At 41.4% G+C, this 19933-nt stretch overlaps 1 protein-coding gene across 3 annotated transcripts in view; it reads right to left on the reverse strand.

The window, feature by feature from the left end:
* The window catches only part of tox3 (TOX high mobility group box family member 3), a 113920-nt gene that overhangs the window by 23705 nt on the left and 70282 nt on the right, over nucleotides 1–19933 (reverse strand). For 2 of the 3 annotated variants that reach the window (XM_072547348.1, XM_072547346.1), the window contains exon 3: nucleotides 6922–7173. In XM_072547348.1, the coding sequence (XP_072403449.1) occupies nucleotides 6922–7173 (252 nt within the window). Of the gene's footprint in view, nucleotides 1–6921; nucleotides 7174–18543; nucleotides 18714–19933 lie in introns of those variants that run through there. The other variant, XM_072547347.1, reaches the window with a different exon arrangement.

Here is a 19933-nt window from a genome sequence, read left to right on the forward strand (position 1 = left end):
TAAGTTGACATATGAAAGTCTTCCGATGTACTTGAATTTAAAATTGCCTCCATATGAACCTGGGCAAATACAGATGATTTTATGATGGAGGGTTCAGTACACATTGAATTATATGCCAATGGTTCAAATATCATTTTTCCCATTAAAAAAAGCCATATGAAGGTCATTACTGTGTAATTCATGCTGCAACGTGAAAGAGACATGCCATTTATTTTACTTGAATTAATATTAACTTTACAATGTTTTTGTCTTACGAATTTAAACTGGAAATAGGAAAACATGTGTGATGTAAAACACCATTTGTAACCATTCATCTTTTATTTTCCCTCAACATGGCCTCGTTATGTCGTATCTATCACGAGGTCAGAAAGGGCAATTAAGGTTACATTCTGCTTCACTATCAGTGAATGCTGACTAGTGAACAGCTGATGAGATGTTTCAGGGCAAGTTGACCATTCAGTTCTTCCCTTGAGGTAGAATATTCTTCTTTAGACAGATGGTCCATGCAACTAAACAGCCAAGAAATAATTGGGTTCGTCATAACTGCAACTAACAATGTTGTGATTCTGCAGTCAAATCTGGAGGAAGAGACCAGAGTTTGTGCTACTTTGTCTACAGTACACTTTTTTTCCTCACATTCCACACTAGCTTTTTCTCATGAATTCTCTGAATGAGACTGTAATTTGGTGTCAATGCGAGAACAATTTTCTGCTGTGGAACACTGACAACCTGCGACTTGACCAAGAGTACCCAGCTCCATGCACAACTGGCATGAAGACGACAATTTCATTCAACCTTCCTGAACAAGACTGGAGGCCTGATCAGAGAAGCACAAGGACAGTATAATAGCTATCTACCCCGACTCTCCCATTATTTCATGCGGACTAGCTATCATGATTTTGAAAATTTGCTTGAAATAATATTTATGGTAGAGAAATTATGAAACCAGTAAAACAAATATATTGCTACCAATCTGTAAAATGTGACAGTGTTCCTGGAAAATGACATGACACCTATTCATTTCTCCAATCAGATTCTAGAATTGATTCACAATGTACAGAAATTAGTCTCCCTATTTTAGTGTATAATAAATTCGCTCAGCAGTGATTATTTCTACAGGATTGAAATTCTTCCATTGTCTGTCATGAAAGCAAAATACTTTCCAGGAGCAGAAAGTGTCGATCATGCTGCAAGCAAATACTGCAAATCTTATATAAAAGGAGGAAAAGTGTTTAATCTCTGAAAGCTAAATTATATGCTTGTGGCACAAATCACCTCTCTTCCAAAATCTATAAATAACTATGACTGTGTTGTTAGTAGATGAATAAATGAATAGTCTTGTCTGTTGCCTCAAAAGGAGCATAGTTTTGTTTTTAATTCAGAACCCAGAAAGCATTCTGTTTCATCCACTTTTCGAATAAACATGTGTGCTGATAATGTTTGTACTATTTTGCAACTCATCAAACAACATGACACATTCTTTTGAACAAAAAATCTAAAGAATGTTCTGCTTCATGGAATGGTTTACTGTACATCTCTGGTATATTACCCAAGGGAAATATAAAGGTGATGGATCAGTGCTGAAAGCCACTAAATTTCTTCTTTGAAAAGAAACAAAAATAGAAACGTAACCTATTTTAACATAAACCACCATCAATTTACATCTTTAATTGAAATGTAGTAAGGATGCATGCGCAAGTGTAACATTTCCTATTTTCACCCCCACTGCCCATCTTACCCCTGACATCCTCAAAACTCATGCTGTTCATGTTGCTCACAACAATCATAATTGCTGCCAATGCTAACCTATGAAGAAGTACAATTGAGCAATGTCCATACGAACATCTTTCTGAGCATCTATACACCGCACTCCATACATCGAGTCATAGAGATGTACAGCATGGAAACAGACCCTTTGGTCCAACTCATCCATGCTGACCAGATATCCCAACCCAAATCTCGTCCCACCTGTCAGCACCCAGCCCACATTCCTCCAACCCCTTCCTATTCATATACCATCCATATACCTTTTAAATGTTGCAAGTGTACAAGCCTCCACCACTTCCTCTGGCAGCTCATTCCATACACGTACCACCCTCTGTGTGAAAACGTTGTCCCTCCGGTCTCTTTTATATCTTTCCCCTCTCACCCCTAAACCTATAGTTCTGGACTCCCCCACCCCAGGAAGAGACTTTGTCTATTTATCCTATCCAGGCTCATGATTTTATAAATCTCTATAAGGTCACCTGTCAGCCTCCGACATCAAATGGAAAATTAGGTCCCAACTAGAATAAAGCGGATGATAAGTTTTAATGGCACTAAGGGATGCGAAGTTAGACTACTAGTTGAAAATGTAAGATAATTTCTGTTGTTGAAATTGCAATGGCAATTAGGTAACCCAGTGGCTTGTTGATCTGGGATGTTTCACTCTCAGCATGCACAGATGAGTGAGTGTTAGCAGGTTGAAAAGCAGTGGGATGACACTTGGAAAGGTTCCACAATTGGTGTGTAATCTGCTACATCGGATTATTGCCTAAACAGTGAAGGTGAAAAATACCCCAGCCCATCCCTCCCTCCCTCCTCTCCCAAAGACTTGTTGCATTTCTGGCATGACAGTTAACTCACATAGCTGGCAAATTAGGCCAGAGAAATAGCTTGCAGTTTCACTGCAAGTTTTCCTTGATTTAAGATAGACTGCCAAAGGAAGACATTTTTAAACAATATGTTCAGATATGTCATAACACCCACTGGAACAGGCAGAACTTAAACTCAGGCTTTCTGGCCCTGAGGTAGGGACATCACCACTGCACCAAGACACCTTTCATAAATTCACAATTCCGAGCACACTTTTCCACTTACCAGAAACATAATTGGGTGGATCTGAATCTACACAAGATTTCTAATCCTTTACTTTAACCACTAATGCTTGTTGGAATCTGGAATAGGCTTCTATTTGAGAGCATCTTTATCATTTAATGCATACTGTATGGTCTTTGGGAATCTTAGGTCTGCAGTTGATTTATTCCCAACATTAGTAACATATTAGCATTATAACAACTGGACTGCATGGAATTTTATGCGATTCAGAGTAAGAAACTGGAAACAAAGAGTAGGAACACAAAGAGCGATCACAAATCCTGAATGCAGTGGCACCAATATTCAAAATGACTTGAAGCTTGCAGTATTAGCTTTTCAGAATATTAAAGATTATAATGTTTCTTAGAATGCTACATTCCAGGAGCAGCTGGGTTGCATTTTATCTGAATGACTAAACCTGTGTGTGAAGCACCTGCTTTAGTGCAAGCGCTTAGCTCTACACCTAAACTGTCACTTACCAGCACTGACTACAGTCCGCAAACATTGACCTGACAGCTGAAAACACACTTAGAGTACAGTTTGTAAAAGGAACCATGGGCTGCAGGTGATTGTTTGAAAGAGAAAAAGAAACATGTCTAGGCATTGCTTGTAAAGTAAACAGCCTCTATTTATAGGCCCCAATTAGGGACAGGCACTGGGCTGGACTACTACTGAATTTCATGTGGTTGGCCAGTGTGCCAATTCTCCAGCACCATCCACGCTCAGGCCATTTACCCAGAGGAGAGGCAGGATGGCACCAGGGCTACCCACTATCCAGTTCAACTAATCACAGTCCTTTTTTCTATTGTTCTATTTTCATTGTAATCATTAAAAACAAATTGGAGAGAGGGCATCTTACAATAATGATGCCATCTTTATTAGGATTTAACTATTTTGTTACAGTTTCACTGCTAAACCAATATGGACAGTTTGAAGGAAATTTGTATGTGTTGGGAGTGGGGTTTTAGGCCAATCACACATGGGAAAACCAGAGGTTTGAGATTCCCTGAACGGGAGGGAGTTTTAAATTTCACAAAATGCAACCTTTGGCTCCAGCAGGTGGCCCACCTTGAGGCCAGCCAGCTTAGCATTTCCTCTCAGATGGGGATTGATTTGGAAGCAAGAATGGGACTGGCTGGATTGATGCTTCACCTTGGTGGGACTTGGATGGGTGGAAATGGTCCAAACCCAGGGTCGAGAAGCTGGAGCACTGGGGAGTTTAATTTCAGGGTGAGGTGTGTTATATACCATGAGGTGGTCTGACCATGATGGGTGCACAGAGAATCACGTTTGAGCATTCTTGTTCCTCCTGGCCATGAGGAGTGTTGCAAAGACATTTGACACAGATTCAAATCCCACAGATTGCAGAATTTAATTCATTTATTAATTTAATTCAATTACCATCACATCCTTAAATTTTATTAGTAGATGGCAGACAGACTTTGGGGAGTGAGCTACTCACTGCAGTACTGTTAGCCTTTGACCTGCAGCCAGTGTGTTTATGTGGCAAGTCCAGCTGAGTTCCTGATGGTAACCCCCAGCATGTTGATAGTGGGTATTCAAGTGATAGTAACTCCATTAAATGTCAAGGGGCATTAATTAGATTGTCTCTTCTTAGTGATGGTCATTGCCTGGCATTTGTGTGGCGTGAATGTTTCTTGTCACTTGTCAATCCAAGCCTGAATATTGTCCAGATTTTGTTGCATTTGGACATGGACTGCTTCGGTGTCTGAGATATCACAAATGGAGCTGAACATAGCGTAATCACTGGTGAACATCCCCACTTCTGATCTTATGATACAGGGAAGGTCATTGATGATGCAGCTGACGACAATTGGGCCTACCCTGAGGAACTCCTGCAGAGATGTCCCAGAGATGACTGACCTCCAACAACACAACCATCGTCATTCATACCCAGCATCACTTCAACTAGTGGAGAGTTTGCCCCTTGATACCCATTGATTCCAGTTTCACTAGGGCTCCTTGATGCCACACTCAATCATGTGTGGCCTTGATGTTAAGGGCTGTCTCTCCTCACCTTGGAATTCAGCTCTTTAATCCATGTTTGAACAAAGTCTGCAATGGGGACAGGTGCTGAATGGTCTTGAATGAATCTGGCAATGAGAAACTTCAGCTATGAGGATAGATTAAAGTTGTTGGATCTATTCTCCTTGAGAAAATGTGAAGAGAAGATTTGGTAGAGCTTTTAAATTATGAGTGGGCTGGATAGAATAAATAGGAGTTCTTCCTGCTCATAAAGAAAATAAAATGAACGAAAGGGCAGAGGTTTACAATGATGTTACAAAATAAAGTTATCTGAGAAAAAGAAATTTTCACACAGCAGGTACTTAAGGTGTGGAAAGCATGTTCAATTGAGGCATTCAACTGGATGTTTATTTGGGTAGAAACAGTTTGCAGGGAAAAAGAGGAAAAAGGCAGGAGATTGGCACTAGGTAATATAACCAGTGCAGTTACGATGGACTTAATGGTCTCCTTGAGCAACCACAACAGGTCTGCGATTTTGTAATTCTGTAACTTTTGCTGTAATGCCATTTTGTTTTCAAGGAGTTCGAAACAGTTGTTTGGGCTAAATGTATCCAAGGGTATGGAGAGAAGGGAACAAGGTAATAAACTGGATTATTAGCCATGATTCAATTGAATGGCAGAGCAGGTTCAAAAGACCTACCCCCCCTGCTCCTATTTTCTATGATTCTAATAAATCTGGAATATCAACTTAGTCTCAGTAATGGTGACTGTAACCACTGTTCTCGGTTACTGTAAAGCCCATCTGATTTACTCATATCATTTGGGAAGGAAAAGCGATCATCAATCCCTACTCTGGCCTGCATGTAATTTCAGGTCCACAGTAACCAGGTTAATTTTAAACCCACTGAAATGGGGTCAGCAAACCACTCAGTTCAAAGGCAATTCGGAATGGGCAACACAACTGTTCTTGCTCACCAATGCCCAGCCTGTGAAATAATACATTTTTTAAAAAATCTTAAGCTTCCAGCCTCACTGATATTCGGTGGCTGCCAGAGACTTTCCCCATTTAACTTTTCTAGCACCATCCGACACCACTAACTCAACCTCTCACTCAGAAGAATAACTTCGACTTAAAACTGTAAGTCACTGTCAGTAGTTATACATTAGACTTCTATAATAACTTAACCTGGTTTAAAGCAAATCAAATACTCATTAGCATTTGAAAGATTATGAAGCAGACAGGAAATTGATCAGCCCATTTATAATTCACCAGTCTGGATTAACTTTTCATAAAGTCAGCCAAATCTTTGATTAAAGAGCCCAAAGTAAATTAACTGCTGCTTCGTTCACATTTCTTAACTACCACATCGAGGCAGGATTTGTGTGGGAATGTAGTGTTCATTTGAGTATTCTTTCATTTTCATCTATTTTCTTCCCTTTTCTTAAGGGTTTCCAGTATTCAGGTTTGAGCTTTGATAGGGAATTTCAGCAAGTTGACCGACTGTGGACTGCACCACAGCTGAGTTGGGTTAGATCTTTATTTCGCAAACATTCATATCAATGCAGTTGCAGCAACAGATTTCTGGATAGCAATCGATTGTGGGAATCTTACTTCTGCTCCTGACCCAGGGCACTAAAGTCAATTCTAGCACCTTACTGCAGTGATTGAAGATTGAATCTGTGACCTAACTAGTCTCTGTAGTTCATCCAATTGTAGCCCTACCCACTAAACTACTAGTAGAACCACAATTTGACTAGCTCAGTACATGTAGATTTCTTTTGTTCACATAATGGTACAAACAAATGAACAAAAGAGGGACTAAGTTTTCTCGCTTTTTTTTGCAAACAGGAAATGATCATTAAATGACTAACTGCATTAGACACATGAACACAAATGAAATACTGTATTTGTTCAAAATATATGCAAGTATTAATGTGTACTTTAATGAATTGGATAGTAGTCTGTACAGATTCATTTTTGATTCAAGAATTTATAATCAACTATAGTCAAAGCCATGTCTAATTCCTGCTCGAAATAAAAGATCGTGTTCCAGAGAGCTATATTAAAGTTTCACTCACCACAGACAAAGCATTGCTGAGGAGTCCACCATCTTGGTCCAGAATACTTCTGGATATCGTGATCGAAGGCAGTTCCAGACTTTGGGGGGGGAAATGGGGGGTGAATTCATTTCCTTGTGATGGCAATGGATCAGTAAGGCCTTGGAAACCTGACACCACATCGGTTAGCCCCAGGGTGGGGTCTGTTTCTGGCGGTGGGGTTATGGGTGGAATCTCAAACTCTTCATCACCAAGGCTCGGAGTGTGGAATGTCTGATGAGAGAACAGATTGGGCACAATCACCATGTATAGTATGATGGTATGAGATTTAAAAAAAAAATAGAACAGAGAACATTAAACCCTCAGTCCTTGACACAACAGCACAGTGTTTCACTTCCACTCTAATAGCGTTATCAATTAATAAAAGATAGAAATTCTCAATGCCGGCTGAAATCAATGCACATCAGAAACTGCATCAAGCTGCACTTGTCTACAATGAGATTTAACAACTCAGAACAAAATATTTTATGACATAACGGCTGCTCTTCACTTGCCAAGTGATCTATTTAGACAAGCAAAATGAGCAATCTTCCTTATCTGCTGCTTTAAATACCTGTTAAATGATACTATTTAACAAAATTTTAGGTTATCAAGGCATTTGAAAGTACAAGTGATAGGACATTGCGGTTGCATTGTAGTGTGAATTAGCTAGACTGTTATTATCTGTGCTTAGTAGTCTTTTGTTGATTAATTCAACATATGCCACTGAACCTGGGCAGCAAGTTTACAAATAGCACTGTAAAAATTCATTGTTTATACATTCTGGTAATGGATGACCCACATTCTACCTGCACTGATTAACAAGCCTGATACATGATTGCAGTTGTTCTTTCTGCAATCAAATGTAACAGCTCTGTTGTCACTTGCTAGACCTGGTCACTTAGAGTCAGAGTCATAGAGATGTGCAACTTGTCCATGCTGACCAGATATCCCAACCCCATCTAGTCCCACCTGCCAGCACACAGCCCATATCCCTCCAAACCCTTCCTATTCATACATCCATCCAGATGCCTTTTAAATGTTGCAATTGTACCAGCCTCCACCACATCCTCTGGCAGCTCATTCCATAAACGTACCACCCACGGTGTGAAAAAGTTGCTTCTTGGGTCTCTTTTCTATCTTTCCCGTCTCACCCTAAATCCATGCCCTCTAGTTCTGGACTCCCCCATCCCAAGGAAAGGATCTTGTCTATTTATCCTATCCATGTCCCTCATGATTTTGTAAACCTCCATAAGGTCACCCCTCAGCCTTCGACGCTCCAGGGAAAACAGCCCTAGCCTATTCAACCGCTCAAATCCTCCAACCCTGGCAACATCCTTGTAAATTTTTTCTGAACCCTTTCAAGTTTCACAACGTCTTTCCAATAGGAAGGAGACCAGAATTGCACACAATATTCCAACAGTGGCCTAACCAATGTCCTGTACAGCTGCAACATGACTTCCCAACTCCTGTACTCAATACTCTGACCAATAAAGGAAAGCATGAGTTCACAACTGCTGAAAATTGCGTGTTGTCCACAAGGCATCCAAAAATACAATGATGCCATTTGCTTCAGACAATGTACATGGGAACAGGGTGGAAGCATTATTGTGGAATAACACAACAGAAGGTAGGGATTGCAGACCACACAGGCTAGGGTTCTGAGAAAGGGAATGGAATACATAAAGCTTGAGCCTGAGAAATGGAAGGACAGCACGACTGTGGGGGCTGTAGAAATGTTTAAAAATAGAAAAGGATAAAACCATGGAGGATTTTTAACACAAGGGCATGATTTGTAAATTTCAAATGTTGTGTAACCAAGGGGAGGATCTTATAGGGGTCAAAATGACTTGGGATACAACAAATATGGCAGCATCAGGCAAGAGATTCAGCAAACCTAGCTCAATGTCAGGAGCAAATTGCTGCATCATTTCACTAAGTTTTGGGCATTGAGGCACGAATCTCGCAAGTCAACAGCGCATTGCCTATTAAAGAGAATTATTGTTTGTTAATGACCTTACTAATAACACGTCTCACGTCATAAACATGAAGCTTCCTATCCTATTGCCTGCCACGAGCAAACTAGATGCTAAGAGTTCTCAACACAGACATCAGAGCAGGAACCTGGCCACTTCAGCTTGCTCTAAAAGGACCTCCATGTTAGACACCAGGCAACATGGTATAACTACCCAGGGGCACTGGTCACACACACCCCATATCCCTGGACATTGGCATCTAACATGGTGCCATACTCTAAAAACCCTCATTGTACATTTCCAATCCACTTAAAACACACTTCTGCACTTCAGTGTTATACCCTGGAGCACAATGGCAATTATCGTAATGCTGTCAGATACATGCACCCAGCTCATGGACTGGGCCAGGCTGTATTTGCAGTATGCTCACTTGTCCTTATGGCATTCACTGACCTTGAACCTATCTGCATGCTCTTCGTATCCCTGCACTTTGCCTATTTGAGCTATGACACCTCAGCCTGAGATACCATTGACATACTGTTTAGTGAAGACACAAAGCTTGTCATGGTTGTTAGCAATCCTCAGTCAAGCCAAGGGAGATAGTCTTCGGTCAGAGGGCCCTGGCACAGTAAATCAATAGCAGTCTCACATACAAAATGGGCTTGGACACACAGTCAGTCATATGGTGCACCAGGTTCTATATTCGCTCAGTATTACTGGAATTACTAGTTTATTACTGGAATGAGAGAGAGGCTGGTATGAAGGGATATGAATGTGGATGGCACAGCTGTTATTTTTAGTGCAGATGGAGAGTTGTCCTGAGCAAATAAGGTAGTAGCACAAAGGGCATACTGAGGCAGTAGCACAAAGGGCATACTGAGTTAGTGATGTCAGGGATTCAGGTGGATGACAGTGAGGGAGGAAGGATGTTACAGACAACAGTGCAAGTGGTAGAGCTTGAGCCCTAATGTGAGGAGAGTATGTCAACAGAGAGACAGCATGCGAGGTATCAGAGAAAGGATGTTCGCACTTATAAAGGAGAGTGAAGGGGGTCATTGACCTTCTTCCTACAATGTTATGCATTCCTCCATACAGCTGAGACTGCTCTAACTCCAGACCAGTCTGGTATCGCCTGGTGTGTGGCCTCCATTTTTGCTCCGGGGATGGTACACACTCCGTTCCTCACCAGCTGATCCACCAGGCTCACCAAGGGCCATGCCGCAAAGTAGGGTGCCAAATTTTCTCATTTGCCATGCCCAGGGCTGATGTCAGGAGCTGAACACAGCCGCTCCAGACAAATGGTGCTTGGTCCCACGGATGCCAGTCCATCTGGGATATCCTGGTGGTGACAAGTTATTCTGGTTATGGTGAATTGTAGAATGGGCTAGAATCGACTGAGAAGGGCATAGAATTTAGATGGGTAATGTTTGGTAAGATATGGTGAGAGACCTCTCTTGGCATCATAGAGAGAAACCTTCCATGAATCTCAACAAAGCTAACTCCTAATCAGCAAGGAAAGAGAGTGATGAGTGAATAGGATTTGATGTAGGCTAAAATATGGGCATCAGAATTCTGGCTGAACTGACACTTTATGAGGTAGTCAAGGTGCGAATGGGAAGTTGGGTAGGAGAACATTAAAATTGATGTCGACAGTGATAAAGACAATGTTACATGCTTCAGAACGACGACTGGCTACTAATGTGGATCCTGAGAAGGTTGTGTGATATTATAGGAAAAGAGAGAGGATACGTGGTGAAGTGAGGAATCGGGATGGGAAAGCCAGGGAGGCTGAGGAGACAAAGGTCTTGGACCAGGTGGTAAACTGGGGTGGTGAGAGATATTAAAGATAGTGAGATTAGGAAATGAATGGTTGAATGATGAGAAGAGGTGAGAAAGGGTGATTAACCAGTATTGTGGCAATGTCAAGTAAAATAGGAAAAGGGAAGAGAGGAGAACACAGTGTCAAAGGCTTTTAACAGCACATTGCCCAAGTCAGTAATAAACCTGGGTGTTGTTATAGAAGTCAAATAGGTAGACATTATAATAAAGGGAGGCATGAACTCAGAAGCAATTAGATCAATTTGCTTGGTGCAGTATAAATACATCCTTTCAAATCTGGAATCTAATACTATTCTAAGCAGTAAATTAGGAACATTTGCACATGCACGGTGTCTTTGTACATAATCCATGCTCAAAATCCAATTACATCTCCAGTTAGCTGCTTTGTGTGCCACCTTTTAAAATAGCAATGGACATTTCACAATTAATGAAAATCCTTATCTCCTCCAATATAATCTACTCAACTGTTAACAATAATTTGAAATTGATAATTGTTTAAAAATGTCAAAAAAACAGCAAATGAACAAAAAAGCTTTACACAGGTACAGAAGCTGTCATTATTCCTTCAAAATCAGAAATGATAAAGGTGCCAGACTGATAGTGTCTATGAGAACACATGACAAATATCAACTCAGTGTAGCTTCTATTAGTGTCACTTCAGATAAAAATAACTGCTTGGCTTGTTTAAATCTGCATTTGAAAACATTTGCTTGTGATTAAAGTTTAATTGCTCTAAATTAATAATGTAGACATGAGCATGTACCCGAAACATTCAATTCTGATGACTGTATAGAAATACTGCAGATGGGTCTTGTTGGTACAGGAACGACAATTATTATTTTGCCAAGCATTAACATATTGCAAATATGTCCTTTAATAAAGTGAACGATAATGTTTAATTTAAGATCTGGAACCTGAAATGGACTTATAACCAGTATTAACCTGTCACTGAAACTATTTACTGCATTTTATAGATATTAAAACCAACGAGTGCCTGAATTGGATTTTGCACTGATAAGCCATTTGACTGTCACTCTGGATTTAAGTATTATACAATTATGGGTTGACATTTCTTTAAAATTATAAGTAGACAAATTTTAAAATGTGATGGAGAAACATGTCCAGAATGCCAATGCTGTTTGGAATATGATGTGGTGACAGTGTGCAGGCAGGGCTACCTTAATTAATTGATTGTCTGGGAACAATAGCTCCAACAGAAAGTGACTACAAGGCAGTAACCTTATCATGGACTTTACATAATGTCATAAACAGCAGATAGGAAGCTCATCTGGTTACTCAACATCATGTGATGATACAGTTCCACATAATGGAAACTTTATGGAGTGGATTTGTGCAGTTTGAAGTCACACTCTGCTCGTGGAATGCTGTCAGAACGGACACTGAGCCAACATGCTGTATGTGTACTGCAGTTTACACTTGATTCTTATATTACTAATACCTGGCTTGCTGAGAGATAGTCTATATCCTGCTGTACTGTTCAATACGATCACGGCTTATGAGGCATACAGAAAATATACGGCCAGTGTATTTTAATGATCATGAAGTGAGTAATAATATATAACAAAGTCTTGGATTATCAGAGACTGTCTGACCTTCATGATTGTTTTGGAGCTTGTCAAAGATGACTGTGAATATCTCAATGCTGGTACACCTTCAAGGTTTGTATACACCAGCCTGTCAGTTACCTTGCCCACAGAGCTACTGTTAAGAATGCTGACTGTTTTAAAACTAGAAAATTCAAACCCGTCTACACCTTTAACAACTGAGAGAAGTGGTTTCTGCACACAGTTTTAAACTTAGAAAGACAGTTGTGCCAGAGTTGGAAGAATCATTATGCAGAGGCTGATGGAGGACTGGATTCAAATTCAAAAATGAATGCTAGAAGTTAATATATCAGCGCTTTTAGGATGCTGTCTGTAGTGTCCAGTAGTTGATGAAACACTTGCACAAATAAAACAGCCTCTGTCATATTCTGTAGATAAATAAACATTGACCAAAAGAATTGCATGATCAAAATGAAAGGCATTGCCATTCCAGTGAGTGAAAGGTTTTTCCACTTTGGATTGTACCAAATATCCTATGTATTGAAAGAGCAATAGATTAGATTCAAAATGGATAGCATTACAGCTGTGCTGAGGGAGGATATTCCTGGAAATACATCCAGGGAAGTTATTTGGGTGGAACTGAGAAATAAGAAAGGGATGATCACCTTATTGGGATTGTATAATAGATCCCCAAATAATCAGAAAGAAATTGAGAAACAAACTTGTAAGGAGATCTCAGCTATCTGTAAGAATAATAGGGTAGTTACGGTCGGGGATTTTAACTTTCCAAACATCAACTGGGACTGCCATAGTGTTAAAGGTTTAGATGGAGAGGAATTTCTGAAGTGCGTACAAGACAATTCTCTGATTTAGTATGTGGATGTACCTACTAGAGAAGGTGCAAAACTAGACCTACTCTTGGGAAATAAGGCAGGGCAGGGGACTGAGGTGTCAGTGGGGGAGCACTTTGGGGCCATCGACCATAATTCTATTCATTTTAAAATCGTGATGGAAAAGGATAGACCAGATCTAAAAGTTGAAGTTCTAAATTGGAGAAAGGCCAATTTTGACGGTATTAGGCAAGAATTTTCGAAAGCTGATTGGAGGCAGATGTTCGTAGGTAAAGGGATGGCTGGAAAATGGGAAGCCTTCAGAAAGGAGATAACAAGAATCCAGAGAAAGTACATTCCTGTCAGGGTGAAAGGGAAGGCTGGTAGGTATAGGGAATGCTGGATGACTATAGAAATTGAGGGTTTGATTAAGAAAAAGAAGGAAGCATACGTCAGGTACTGACAGGATAGATTGAGTGAATCCTCAGAAGAGTGTAAAGGAAGAGGAAGTATACTTAAGAGGGAAATCAGGAGGGCAAAAAGGGGACATGAGATACCGTTGGCAAATAGAATTAAGGAGAACCCAAAGGGTTTTTACAAATATATTAAGGACAAAAGGGTAACTCGGGAGAGAATAGGGCCCCTCAAAGATCAGCAAGGCAGCCTTTGTGTGGAGCCACAGAAAATGGGGGAGATACTAAATGAATATTTAGTATCAGTATTTACTGTGGAAAAGGATATGGAAGATATAGACTATAGGGAAATAGATGGTGACATCTTGCAAAATGTCCAGATTACAGAGGAGGAAGTGCTGGATATCTTGAAATGGTTAAAAGGTGGATAAATCCCCAGGACCTGATCAGGTGTACCTGAGAACTCTGTGGGAATCTAGAGAAGTGATTGCTGGGCCTCTTGCTGAGATATTTGTATCATCAATAGTCACAGGTGAGATGCCAGAAGACTGGAGGTTAGCAAACGTGGTGCCACTGTTTAAGAAGGGCGGTAAAGACAAGCCAGGGAACTACAGACCGGTGAGCCTGACCTCGGTGGTGGACAAGTTGTTGGAGGGAATCCTCAGGGAGAGGATGTACATGTATTTGGAAAGGCAAGGACTGATTAGGGATAGTCAACATATCTTTGTGTGTGGGAAATCATGTCTCACAAACTTGATTGAGTTTTTTGAAGAAGTAATAAAGAAGATTGAGGAGGGCAGAGCAGTAGATGTAATCTATATGGACCTTAGTAAGGCGTTCAACAAGCTTCCCCATGGGAGATTGTTTAGCAAGGTTAGATCTCATGGAATAAAGGGAAAACTAGCCATTTGGATCTAGAACTGGCTTAAAAGATAGAAGAGAGAGGGTGGTGGAGGGTTGTTTGCCAGACTGGAGGCCTGTGACCAGTGGAGTGTCACAAGGATCGGTGCTGGGCCTTCTACTTTTTGTCATTTACATAAATGATTTGGATGAGAGTATAAGAGGTACAGTTAGTAAGTTTGCAGATGATACCAAAATTGGAGGTGTAGTGGACAGCGAAGAGGGTTACCTCAGATTACAACAGGATCTGGACCAGATGGGCCAATGGGCTGAGAAGTGGCAGATGGAGTTTAATTCAGATAAATGCAAGGTGCTGCATTTTGGGGGAAAGCAAATCTTAGCAGGACTTATACAATTAATGGTAAGGTCCTAGGGAGTGTTGCTGAACAAAGAGACCTTGGAGTGCAGGTTCATAGCTCCTTGAAAGTGGAATCACAGGTAGATAGGATAGTGAAGAAGGCGTTTGATATGCTTTCCTTTATTGGTCAAAGTATTGAGTATAGGAGTTGGGAGGTCATGTTGCAGCTGTACAGGACATTGGTTAGGCCACTGTTGGAATATTGTGTGCAATTCTGGTCTCCTTCCTATTGGAAAGACGTTGTGAAACTTGAAAGGGTTCAGAAAAAATTTACAAGGATGTTGCCAGGGTTGGAGGATTTGAGCTACAGGGAGAGGCTGAACAGGCTGGGGCTGTTTTCCCTGGAGTGTCGGAGGCTGAGGGATGACCTTATAGAGGTTTACAAAATTATGAGGGGCATGGATACGATAAATAGGCAAAGTCTTTTCCCTGGGATCAGGGAGTCCAGAGTCCAGAGTCGAGGGCATAGGTATAGGGTGAGAGGGGAAAGATATATAAAAAAAGAGACCTAAGGGACAACTTTTTCATGCAGAGGGTGGTATGTGTATGGAATGAGCTGCCAGAGGAAGTGGTGGAGGCTGGTACAATTGCAACATTTAAGAGGCATTTGGATGGGTATATGAATTGGGCGGCACAGTGGTTAGCACTGCTGCCTCACAGCGCCAGAGACCCGGGTTCAATTCCCGACTCAGGCGACTGTGTGTGGAGTTTGCACATTCTCCCCGTGTCTGTGTGGGTTTCCTCCGGGTGCTCCAGTTTCCTCCCACAGTCCAAAAAATGTGCAGGTTAGGTGAATTGGTCATGCTAAATTGCCCTTAGTGTTAGGTGCAGGGGTAAATGTAGGGGAAATGGGTCTGGGTGGGTACGCTTCGGCGGGTCGGTGTGGACTTGTTGGGCCGAAGGGCCTGTTTCCACACCGTAAGTAATCTAATCTAAACTAAAGGTTTGGAGGGATATGGGCCGGGTGCTGGCAGATGGGACTAGATTGGGTTGGGATATCTGGCCAGCATGGACAGATTGGACCAAAGGGTCTGTTTCCATGCTGTACATCTCTATGACTATAGGACTCTAAAATGAAGTTTTGACCTGTCCCAACTTTCTGTGTTAAGAACCTTAAGAACATAGGAACAAGAAGTCATTTAGCATCTTGAAGGTGTCCTGCCATTTAACGCAAACATGGCTGATCTCTGCAAGATAACTTGACAAACCTCCTTTTGTTCGCTATCCCTTCATACTTTAGAGCAACAATCTCAGATTTGAAATTGACAACTGGTCTAGCATCAACTGCAGTTTGAGGACAACAGTTGCAAATTTCTACAGTTCTGTGGCAAGAGTCTTCTAGGTCTGGCAGCCAATGTGGGAGAGAGCATCACTTCTGGCTGTTCCTACACCAGGACACAGTTCCCAGCTCGTTAACACATACACACACAAGGAACACAGCAAATGTTGTGGCAGGGCCAGGCAGAAAGTCAATAAACTTGCCCTTACCCTAATGGCTTGAAGGTTTTGTTATCAAAGCAGACAGGGGAGGCAATGGCCAAGTTGTATCATCACTAGCTGATCCACCCAAAGACACAGGCAATGCTCAGGGGTCCAAGGTCAAAATACTTTCACAGCAGAGAGTGGAATTTTAATTCGATCAAAATCAGGAATTCAGAATCTCATGATGGCCCGGAAAGTATTAATCGGTTGTCAGAAAATGCCATTTCGTTCAATAATATTCTTTAGGGAAGGGAACTGCTGTCCTTACCTGGTCTGACCAATGTTTGACTCCAGACTCAGAGCAACATGGTTGTCTCTTAATTGCCCTCTGGACAAATAGGTATGGGCAATAAACGCTGGCCTGGCCAGTGACACCAATATCCTGTGAATACATTTTTAAAAAAATGTATTTAGTTTCCTGCAAGGCAGGAGGATCACTCAGACTCTGGGAGTGCTTTCCCAATCTGTACCTCATGTACCCCTCTGCTGGTGCTCAAAGTTAATATGCACCTGCAGCAAGTGATTCAGAAGGCAAAGGAATTTTGGTGTTTAGTGCAAGGAGGATGGAAGTTAATTTCTATTCCTGCTGCGAGCACCAGAGCCCATCTGAAGCTTTGCACAGTTTTGCTCTTCTCACTTGAGGAAGGATATGACTGCATCAGAAGCAGTTCAGAGAAGTTCATTTAACTCATTCCTGGGGTGAAGGGATTGCCTTATGAAGACAGGTTGAACAGCTTGGGTCTTTATTCATTAGAGATTAGAAGAAATCTCTAAGATCATCTAAGATCCTCAGCCGATCTTAAAAAGGGAACAATGCAAGGAGGATGTGGGGAAACTAGAGGACACTGTTCAAGAATAGGAGGTCCCCTTTCAAGAGGGGGTGAGGAGATTGTATTTTCCACCTCGCAGCCTCATCAGTATGTGTAGAATTCTGTTCACCAGAAAGGAGTGAAAGAGGGGTCATTGAAGTTAGTCAAGATGGAGTTAGTTAGGCTTTGGATAGACATGGCAATCAAAGGTTTATAGGGAGCAGACAGGACAGTGGAATTGAGACCACAACCAGATCAGTCATGATCTTATTGAATGGTGAAGCAGACTGGGAGCAGATTGAGTGGCCAACTCAAGCTGCCAGTTTCGATGTTCCTATTTCCTATGGTTGTCCTACATGCAACTTCATACCTACAGCAATGTGACTGACTCTTATACAGCCTCAGAAATGGTCCAGGAATCTACTTAGTTGTGCTAACTACTACAGATTGCTTTCAAGGGCAGATGAGCATAGACACCAAATAATGGCCTTGCCTGCAAAGCTCACATCCCTTTTGATCAGCGGAAACATTTCAAAGCATTCAGTTATATTATCCTTTAATTATAGACTACTACCTTCCTAACACATTGGTTGAACTCATCTACAATTCCCCACTTTCCCTCCCTCCCCTTTTCTGAAGGATGAAGTAAAATGAAGAGTTTTCCAGTCAAAGAGATGTTTTTTGGATGGACAGAACTTCCAAAGATTATAGATCCAATAGTTACACCGTTCTCACCCATTACCTTTAAAATTTTAGGATAGAAACAATTTGTTTAAAGGGATTTGTTGTTTTTCATGACCATGGCTTTCTTCATTGCTATAACAGTATTTAACGTTAACTTTAACAAGTCTGTGTCCTTGATTCAACAACAGGTTCCTTCAAATTTGCGAAAAATTGACCTCTTCCTCTTATGTAAATGCTGACACAAAATTATTACTCAACAGGATTTCCAAGGAGTTGTGGAGAACCTACAGAACCTTCAAAAGGTGTGGAACCTGAATCCTAATTCCTCATCCCACTCCCAGTTTTTGTCAGTGTGGGATAAAAGGATGTGGACAATTTTGATGAAGTCAGGCCAGCTTTTCATAGATCGTGGCACGTCCTTGGTCTTGTGAGCTATTTTTTGCTTAAGGGGACCTTTGAAAGGCAAATCAAAAAGACATTATCCTTGTCAAGCTATGATAGGACGTAGGCTGGCAAAAAGGCTTAATAGCCCAAGGGGAGCATGTAGAGGGACATCAGCTGACATGGATCGAGAATACGTGGTGAATGTGAGGCAACAAGCGTTAAAGAGTCTTTTGTTAAATAAAACAACCGAGAAGAATGTCTTATTACTCTTCCCAACAACACACCATTAGCCTTTGTCTAAACAGCTCAAAGCATCAGGGATTTGCATCCTGGACAATGTTAGAAAGGCAAGGTTGTGACTTACCTGAGCAAGGTGTTTCTGCATTGACCTTGTAACCCTTCATTCATCTCAACAATTATTCAGCAAGCTTCACAGTTACAAGCAAAGTTTTTCATCTGCTAATGTTTAACCTCTCGGTGTGAAGGGCAAATCAGAATCATCAGCTCAGTCTAAGATCGATATCAGTGAAAAATTTGCATCCTGCTGGAGATGGAAACAACTGATGACACCTCAAAAGAAAGTTTAGAGCAGCAGAGAGCGTTCGCTCGTATTTGCTGAGCAAACATTACAATGCATGGTGAGAAGGGAGACAAAACCACCTAACCCCGACAACATGCCTTCAATGAAGATTGGAGACTGGATTTTCGAGTGCCGAAATAGAGGCAGGCTACACACAACAATGGCCTGAGAATCACACATCACAGCGTGCTACCTTTGTTTCCAATCTGCCACTTTTTGCAAGGCAGGGGGCAGAGAGGTAGGGGTGGGGTGGGGGTGGTATTGGAAATTAGGACAGGCAAGTGGGACCACCTGTATTGTACCATTTAGGTAATTAATCAGCTCCTGAAGAGCTCATCTTCTACGATCCCAAAATGTCCGTTGGTTGGCAGTCTTCAGAAGCTGTTAAAAAGCTGAATACTCACTGTCCATTAGGAACAGAGTCAGCAGCTTGGAAAAACTTTAATTTGATTGAAGAAAAAGTGGAGCTTTAAAGAAAATCTATTAAACGGCAATGAAATTTTAATAAGATGAACATTTCCTTAGTCTATAATGGGTTCCACTTTCAGTAATAGCTGTCAAATTGACCAGGCTCTCTGGTGTTCCTCATTCACTTCCACAACTCCCCATCCCCCAACCACTGTTAGTAAATTAACTGCCACTGTTGACCCCTCACCATTAACCCTTCATCTCCAGCAAAAATCAGCAGCTTTATCTGCAACCTGTTGGAGGTGCCTTCACAATCTGGAAACCTCCAGACTCCCAGCTCCATCGCCCTGGAAGTCTAACAGGAGGTTTCCTGGCAAGAAATGGGAAGGCTAGTCCCCTACTCAGAATCTAGCTGTAAATGAACACAGGGCACTGGGACAGAAAACAGTGTCCATGCCATAAGAGGACTGTGATATAAAGGAGAGGGGGAGGCGGGTATTCATGGGTAGAGCACAAATCTCCATATTGAGAACATTCTTAATGTTGTTGCTTCTTGTAGCTAGATCTACCAGGGGCTCAGACATCTGGAAATGCTACGTTCATCTGTTTTGTGATATCCTCACGCATCCACTATGGCTCATCTGCAACTGCACTGTTACTTCCATCATCCACCGACAGCTATCTCTTTCTGCTGCCCTGCACTTTGCCCTTAAAAGAGATCCCTGCAATTTTCACTTGGGATCAAAAGACTTAAATATTGATATTT

This window comes from Chiloscyllium punctatum, chromosome 26 (assembly GCF_047496795.1).
Source record: "Chiloscyllium punctatum isolate Juve2018m chromosome 26, sChiPun1.3, whole genome shotgun sequence".
In the NCBI taxonomy this organism is placed as follows: domain Eukaryota; kingdom Metazoa; phylum Chordata; class Chondrichthyes; order Orectolobiformes; family Hemiscylliidae; genus Chiloscyllium; species Chiloscyllium punctatum.